This window comes from Rhinopithecus bieti, unplaced genomic scaffold, assembly GCF_001698545.2.
Source record: "Rhinopithecus bieti isolate Rb0 unplaced genomic scaffold, ASM169854v2 scaffold_15143, whole genome shotgun sequence".
In the NCBI taxonomy this organism is placed as follows: Eukaryota; Metazoa; Chordata; class Mammalia; order Primates; family Cercopithecidae; genus Rhinopithecus; species Rhinopithecus bieti.
This window is the reverse complement of record NW_016808091.1, coordinates 784,514-792,863: the sequence shown is the minus strand read 5'-3', so window position 1 is coordinate 792,863 and position 8,350 is coordinate 784,514. Positions and strand designations below refer to the sequence as shown.

The 8,350-nt window shown below is 59.8% G+C and overlaps 1 protein-coding gene across 5 annotated transcripts in view; it reads left to right on the top strand.

Annotated features, from left to right (window-relative positions):
* Window positions 1-8,350, top strand: part of ARHGAP22 (Rho GTPase activating protein 22) — a 211,138-nt gene that overhangs the window by 199,008 nt on the left and 3,780 nt on the right. For all 5 annotated transcript variants that reach the window (XM_017885520.1, XM_017885521.1, XM_017885519.1 and 2 more), the window contains 4 exons: window positions 2,735-2,867; window positions 3,717-3,790; window positions 4,441-4,562; window positions 7,038-7,917. In XM_017885520.1, coding sequence (XP_017741009.1) covers window positions 2,735-2,867; window positions 3,717-3,790; window positions 4,441-4,562; window positions 7,038-7,917 — 1,209 coding nt within the window. The remainder of the gene's footprint in view (window positions 1-2,734; window positions 2,868-3,716; window positions 3,791-4,440; window positions 4,563-7,037; window positions 7,918-8,350) is intronic.

Sequence of the window (8,350 nt, the reverse complement as noted above, 5' to 3'; positions counted from 1 at the left end):
CCCAACAGAGGGTCCCCCCTCCCTACCCACCCCAACAGAGGGTCCCTTCCTCACCCACTTCCAACAGAGTCCCGGGATGGAGCTCTGTCCCCAAGGCCATGGCCTGCCCGCCTCCCGGGGCGTTGGCTGCTAGCCTGGCCCCTTCCCCACGAAGCCCCTCCTCACCTTCCTGCTCATCTCTGTAAGAAGGTCCCGTTTAGCCCCAGGTCCTGAGCTTCTCTTCTGCTAAAGCCTCACCAGGCCTGGAAGCCTCAGTGCCTGGAGCTGGCCCATACTTGCCCCTTCCCAGCACGGTGTCCCCTGGGCACTGGGCTGTCTGTCTCCCAGGCTGCCGCCCCGCTGCTGAGCTGTGAGGACAGCCTCTTGTGAGCCGGAGCCTAGGGCTGCATGGACTCCTGGCTGCCAGGCTCTTCTTACTCCCTCAGCTCCTATCCTTTGAGTGAGGGACCGCTGGGAGGCCTAGGGGTGAAGGGGCACCCACATGCATTAGAAATTCTAAGGGGGGTGGGTCTTGACAGATAACAAGTAAACACCAGGGATACCAGTCCTGGGCCTAGTGGTAGCGAACCTCCCGGGGTGCTGCAGATGGCAGGACTGGGCTGCTCAGGGAGGAGCCCTGTGGACACCCAGGTGCGGTTAAGCAGGTGGCCCGGCTTGGGGGCAGGTTGAGGAAGTGGGGCTGGGTGATGAGAAATGGACTCTAGGGGAGTGAGGCAAGTCGGGGCCAGACTGGAGGCATGGTGTGTTCTGCATAGATGCTGGTGTTGGCATGGGCAGGGGGGTTCCCTGAGTACGGAGAGGTGATGTGGAACCTGCAGATGGAGGGTCGCCTTGCTGTGGGTGGCACTGACCACCAGGGCCGGTTTGCCCCCAGGGCAGGTACCTCATCCCCTGACCAGCTGCTGCCCTTTCTGCCCCACCCCTGCCCCCAACCTCCGCCTGCACTAATGTGACCACATGCTGGCAGGCCCACAGGCTGGGGAGGCATACAAAGGGCCACAGGCTGTATAGAATTCTCCTTGGGTCTTGTTGGAGGGAGGAAGGGGACAGCAGTTTAGGGAAAAGTCTCAAGAAAAGGCCTGGCGACAGCTGTTGGAGGAAAGGCACTGCAGTGGGGAAGGAGGAAGGGAGGGAGGGGCGAGGAAAGGAAGTAAGAGCTCAGGTGCTGAGTGGATGGGGGGTCAGACAGGGCCAAGCAACAGGACCCTTCAGGGCAGGGATGCAGCCGGACAGGTCTGCAGAGGAGGGGTGGCTCTGTGTCCACTCACCCAGGGCAGAAACACTCCGTCCCCCAGCTGCAGAAAAGGGGAAGACATGCGGGCTGGCTCCCAACCACACTTCCCTGCCTCCTGCCCCTCCCCCAGGGCAGTTGGCCAGGAACATGGCCCCGGAGAAGGCCGGGGAGGGTGTGGTAGCAGCATGCCTTGCTGGAGAGGGAAGAGGAGTAGGGTGGGGGCTGACTGGACCCAGCCAAACCAAGAGTCACTGAGCCTCAGGTAAGGAGGGGCCCCAGGTATATGGATTTGGGGTGCATATGGATACATGGAACCCCAGAATCCCAAATGTCAGGGCCAGAGGTATTTGTCTCAGTGAGCCTAGCCTGGGATCCATCAGGGGTCAGGTGATAGCATAATGGCACAGCCACAGTCTCCTGGCCCCGGGCTCATCTCTCCTGAGGGAAATGCAGTCCAGGGTTTAAGTTCATGGTCCTAGACAAGTAGATGAACAACCTGGGGCCCGTATACAGCTTGGAGTGCAAGCTCAGAGAAGATGCCAAGGCTCTCATTTAGGACCTGAACTGCAGACCCCACACAGGATCCAGGGAAGGACTGTGCCAGGCCCATTGTCACCACCATCCACAGCTGGTCTACTTCTGCGTTGGCAGCTCCAAGCCAGAGCAGGAGACTGAGGCCTGGAGTGGACTCCTGGGGCACTGGAGAGGAGGTGATGAGCTTAGAAGCCCAGGTGTCCCCACGGTGGACAGGAAGAGAGGAAAGGGCCTGACCTCCGACCTGCTCCTGCCGTTGAGATTCTGGGGAGTGGGATTCCCCGACAAGGAGCCAGCAGCCCTGCATCGTGGGCACCTTTGATGCAGCTCCTCCCACTCCAGCCAAGGTCAAGTGCAGCGGAGAGTGCAAGCTCAGGCTGGGGGTTGGCAGCACCTATGGAGGGCCTGCAGGATAGCTGTTGCTACCGCAGAGCAGGCGGCTTCCACATCATGCTGCAGGGGACCTTGGGATGGCCACCAGGCCTGTGGAAGGGGCTCCCTGGCCCATGTCCCAGAGCCCTCCCTTGTGCAACCTGACCTGCATCACACTTGATTCCTCCGGCCCAGGGCAGATGCTAGGGTGGAGCAGCTACGACCTGCAGGGCCCTGTGGCTTTGCTGTCCCTGGAGTCCTACGCAGTCTACATAGGACAGGAGCAGGTCCTGAATGGACTGACACAGACTCAGGGGTTCTGAGCAGGTGCTTAGGCATGATGGGTGGTCCCTGAGCTGGAGCTCCTGGCCATGGATACTTAGTCGCCCCTGCCCCAGCCCTGTCCACTGCTCCCAGAAGCAGCACTGGCCTTTCCTTGACCAAGGCAGCTGGCCGCAGATGCAGCCCCCAGTATGCCCAAGCATGCCTCTGAGACCAGAGGCTGCCCCTTGGCATCAGGGGGTACCAGTCACCCCTGAAGTCCCCTGGCATCCCAGGCCTCACACACTTGTCCTCTTCCCTTCCCGCCCCCAGCACAACAGACGTGCACACGGTGGCCTCCCTGCTGAAGCTCTACCTGCGGGAGCTCCCCGAGCCCGTGGTCCCCTTCGCCAGGTACGAGGACTTCCTCAGCTGTGCCCAGCTGCTCACCAAGGACGAGGGGGAGGTCAGTGGCTCCTGGGATAGCTCCTGGGAGATGGGCTGGCTGGGTGGTGGCCTGTAGACTCAGGACACAGACTCTGACTTTCCATGAATTTTCATGGCACATGGATCCTGTGGAGGCCTGCTCTGTGTTGGGGGTGTGGTGGAGGCCTGAAGCATCCTGCTCGGCTGGTGGAGGGGCCAGGCCATCCTGCTCAGGTCGGGGAGGGGCCCGGGCATCCTACTGTCTGCCTGGAGCCATATCTGTCTGCGGCCTTGGTCTCTGGGAGGGGTGGGTCCGGGGTGCCCAGCTCTGGCTGCCACACCAGTAGGTGCTCACACTCCTCATACCCGACTCAGGCCACTCGGGCCTTTCATGAGCTCAGAAACAGGGAGATCTTTTATTTATATCTTGCTTCCTTCCCAAAAGAATTTGAGCTGGCTCCCAGGACGGAAGAGCCATCCCTCTCGTTCCCACCCACGCCTCAGGTGCTGGTTTGCAGCCCCAGGTGGCTCAGGGTCAGGGAAGGACCGTTTGCCTCCCCTGTGGCCCTGTGGGAGTTGAGGGCTCATTATCTGGCAAATATTTGTGTCTTGATAAGTGAGCTGAGTGCTGGCCCTGACATTCCTCTACCGGCCCCATAGAGGCTCACCCCTCACTCCAGCTCCTTAGAAGCAAGTTAGCTTCCCAGGAGGTCACAGCTGGGCCCTGGCCACTCCTTGAGGGGAGGTGGAGGTGGTGGAGCCCTCTGGTCTGTTGGGGCTGGGCCGCCATAGCCCCCACCTCCCTTCTCCTTGCCCACCCCTCCTCGCAGTCAGAGAAGGATGAGGGGCCTCATTGCCGGTGTTTGAAATTCTGTTATTCATTCCTAAGGGCACTCTGGAGTTGGCTAAACAAGTGAGCAACCTTCCTCAGGCCAATTACAACCTGCTCAGATACATCTGCAAGTAAGTGGCGTGGCAGGAGGGGAACCACACTTGCCTGCACTGGCTCCACACTCCCCAACCCCACAGTGAGACACATAACTCTTCCTTGTCAGAAGTCATTCCCGGGTCATTCCCCCGCCCTGCACAGCCTCACCCAGGGCGGATGAAGCAGGGAGTGGAAAAACACAGACCCTGAGTTCATGAAGCTTACAGTCCCATGGGAGCAGCTGGTTTTAAACAGCCCTGGGTAGATAATACCCTCTGTCTCTCCTGGGTGCTTCTTGCCATCCTGTCCCCCCAGGCATCTGCCCCTTGACCCCCAACCCTTCATGTATCCCCATCCTAGACACTGAGAAGGGGCATGCAGGGGCAGCGCTGACTAGGGTCTGGGACTTCCCAGAATTTGTGCACACTGCAATGTGCAGCGTCATGTCCTCCTTTCACACAAATAGCGTGGGCCCTTGTCCCAGTGAGCTTTGCTTCTGATGGCCCTCTCGGACCCCAAGGGAAGCCTGCCCTCATTGAGCCTGGCAGAGGCAGGCTGCACCCAGTGGGCAAAAGCCCACAGGCAGCAGGGCTCAGCAGGGGTGCGGCGGGGCGTCCAGGCCACTCACAGGAGACTGGGTGTCAGAACTTGCTTCTTTGATGACTGCTGCTTCCTTACTTTGCAGGTTTCTGGATGAAGTTCAGGCATACTCAAATGTCAACAAGATGAGTGTCCAGAACCTGGCAACCGTGTTTGGACCTAACATTCTGCGGCCACAGGTAGAGGACCCAGTAACCATCATGGAAGGTAAGTGGGAGGTGTACCTGGAGGCCCTGGGTGCTGCCGGGGTCTGGGCTCATCTTGGTCCAGGGCAAGTCCTCCAAACCATCCCAGCCCAGGGCCAGGCCAGCAGGAGGGGTGGCTCAGGTGGCATATCTCCATCTCGGGGGACTTGGCAGGAGCTTCTGTAGACCTCACCCCGCCGACCCCCATGAGGTCCAGCTATAAGATAAAAAGGAACTTTGCCCTGCAATGGGCAGCAGCAAGTCACTGGGTGCAATTAGAATGGCCAATGGTTTCTGTGGATGGAAGAGGCTGGAGGGATGGGAGAGGTCAGCACTCTTGCCCTTGAACACAGACACGTTTACTTTTCTTTTACAATTAAGCAATTGTCATAGGTTCCTGGATGTCAGCTTTGCAAACCCTGGAGGATTTATGATAAATAACAATAAGTGATTAAAAATAGCAGCAACAGGCCGGGCACGGTGGCTCATGCCTGTAATCCCAGCACTTTGGGAGGCCGAGACGGGCGGATCCCGACTGGCTAACACGGTGAAACCCTGTCTCTACTACAAAATACAAAAGAAAATTAGCTGGGCGTAGTGGCGGGCACCTGTTAAGTCCCATGTACTTCAGGATGGGCGAGGCAGAGAATGGGTGATACCCGTTTTTTGTTGAGGCGTGAGTCGTCAGTGAGCACGATACGCGCCACTGCCTCTCCTATGCTTCTGTTGCGATCTGAGGGTCTAAGATCTTCTGTCTCATATATTATATAAAAAAAAAAAAAAAAAAAAAAAAAAAGCAGCAATAGCAGCTGCTTTCAGTAAGCTTGTACTAAGTGCCTTGTTTGTATCACCTCATTTCAGGCTTTACAACCAGCCTGTGCTGTGGTAATCGCTCCCTCTTTACAGATGAGGAAACTGAGGCCAGGAGAGGCAAGGGGACTCACCAGAGGCCAGTTAGCCAGTCTTAGCAAAGGGCATAGGTGTAGGCTGCCATAGAAGAGAGAGCCCACCTCATAGGGCCCATGGAACACTGTCCCCAGTGGAGTATGCGTGAGAGGCGTGCTGCTCAGACAGGAAGCCCACAGCTGAGGTTGTTCTTGCCCTTATCCCATGTGGAGGGACATGGTGGAGTGCTTTTGCTGAAGTCCCCACTTTGGTCTGTCCTGGCTGGGTCTCCCACCCCAGGGCCCCATGAGGCCAGGAAAACACAAGCTCCCACCTGCCTGGTGGTACAGATGCTTGAGGTGGAGGCCTGCCCTGCCTGCTTCATGGAGTTCCTGCCTCACCTATGTTCTTGGCCTCAGAATTCTTTCCTTGACTTCTTCCAAGATTCCTAGTCAACTTCAGTGGGAGAGTCCACCCCGGCACTCAGCCCTCCCTCCCACCCGGGGGACCTCCTAGCGTCTGGCCTTTGTGGTGAGGGTGGCGGGAGGGAATGAGGCAACTGGGTAGATGCCATGGTCCTTCCTGCACTGCCCACCTCCGCTGTGGACCCCCAACCCCACCACCGTAGGAACTGAGTTCCCAGCACCGGGGCTGCATCTCGGGGGCCTTGGCCTAGAGACGGGGATTGTGTGTGTGTGAGATTATATGTATGTGGGATTCTGGGGACAGGCAGGGTGCACTATGTGTGTGATTGTGTATGGGGAATTTGGGGAGGGTGCATTGTGTGTGCAGTTGTGTGTGGGGATTTTGGGGAGGGGTGGGGTTCATTGTGCGATTGTGTATGGAGGGATTTGGGGAGGCTGGGTGGGGGATTTGTGTGTTCACTTGTGTATGAGCTTTGGGGAACCTGGGCAGAGTGCACTGTGTGTGTAATTTATGTGTGTGGGATTTTGGGGAGTGGGCATTATATGTGCAATTGTGTGTTGGGGGATTTGGGGAGGCTGGGTGGGTGTATTGTTTGTCCAATTGTATGTGTGTGTGAGACTTTGGGGGTGGATGGGGTGCATTGTATGTGTGATTGTAGGGGGGCATTTTAGGGGTGGGCGGGGTGCACTGTGTGTGCAATTGTATGTGTGTGCCCCCACACAGGAAAGATGGCTCTATTTCCTGTCCCAGAGCCCTATGCTCCCAGAGTGTGGACATTCAGGCATGGCCATTGTCAGCAGCACTGGGGTGACATGGGGCAGCCGAGAGAGTTCTGGCATCTCAGGTCCCAGGTTCCATTTCCAACCTGCCACCTGCTCACCCTGCAGCCCTGGTGCCTGCTTCCTCACCCCACCCCGGCTGGAGGTCGTGAGCGCAGGCACAGTGCTTCCTCCCCGGCTTGTGGCTCTGTGCCTGAGGAAGACGGTTCTGCGGCCCCATCCTGCTGTCCTGCCTGGAGTTGAAGGGTGTGTGGTTCTTTCTTCTGGGCGGATGAAGGCTCCCTTGAGGGGCGGCCTGGCTCTGGTTACAGGGCCAGCTCCCACGAAGCTGGGTCCCCATGACTGGCAGAGCGACCCTGGGCCGGGTGGCTGGCAGCAGGGCCCTTCTCCGCCTCTCTTTCCGGCAGGCACTTCCCTCGTCCAGCACCTGATGACTGTCCTCATCCGCAAACACAGTCAGCTTTTCACGGCACCGGCCCCGGAAGGGTCCACCTCCCCGCGCAGGGGCCCGCAATGTGCAGTGGGGTGGGGCTCCGAGGAGGTCACCAGAGACAGCCAGGGAGAACCCTGCGACCCCGGCCTGCCCGCGCACAGGACCTCTTCCCTGGACGGGGCGGCCGTGGCGGTGCTCTCCAGAACAGCCCCCATGGGAGCGGGGAGCCGGTGCAGCCCTGGGAAGAAGGTGCAGACCCTGCCCAGTTGGAAGTCCTCCTTCCGTCAGCCGGGATCCCGATCGGGAAGCCCGAAGGGGGGCGGCTCGTCCCTGGAGGTGCCCATCATCTCCTCCGGCGGGAACTGGTTCATGAACGGGTTGTCCTCCCTGCGTGGCCACCGCCGGGCCTCATCGGGAGACCGACTCAAGGATTCGGGCTCCGTGCAGAGACTCTCCACTTACGACAATGTGCCCGCGCCGGGCGTGGTCCCCGGCATACCCAGCGTGGCCAGCATGGTGTGGTCCGGGGCCTCCTCCAGCGAGTCTTCGGTGGGGGGCTCGCTCAGCAGCTGCACGGCCTGCCGCGCCAGCGACTCGTCCGCCCGCAGCTCCCTGCACACCGACTGGGCCCTGGAGCCCTCCCCGCTCCCCAGCAGCAGCGAGGACCCCAAGTCCCTGGACCTGGACCACAGCCTGGACGAGGCGGGCACGGGTGCCAGCAACAGTGAGCCAAGCGAGCCGGGCAGCGCCAACCGGGAGCAAGCGCGCCGCTCCGAGGCCTTACAGGGGCTGGTCACTGAGCTCAGGGCCGAGTTGTGCCGCCAGCGGACTGAGTACGAGAGGAGTGTGAAAAGGTAACGTGCTGCCCCGTGGAGTCTCCTGTAACCGGGTGGAGCCTGCAGGAAAGCTGTGTTCTTGGCACATGGGCGTCGGCCTCTGACTCGCCAGCCACTGGCCCTGGAAGCCAGCCTCAGAGAGGGGAATCCTAGCTCTGGGAAAGCCCTGGGACTGGCAGGCTTGGCACGCAGTCCGTCTGGCACGCAGTCAGTGCTGCAGAGGCCTGCTGACTCCATGTGAGTGGGAATGCCCGCCCAGCCCACGGGGGGCCTTTGCTACAGGGGTGAGAACAGAGTCCGTGTGCAGTCTGCAGCTAGGGAGGAGGGGGCAGCCCCTGGAGGCAGGTCCTAGGCCTGTCCCAGTACAGGGGCCCATAGCCTGGATGCTGGGCGCCGGGAAGTGCCCAGGCCCCAGACCAGCCAGGCTAGAAGTGAGGACCCCTTCCTTGAT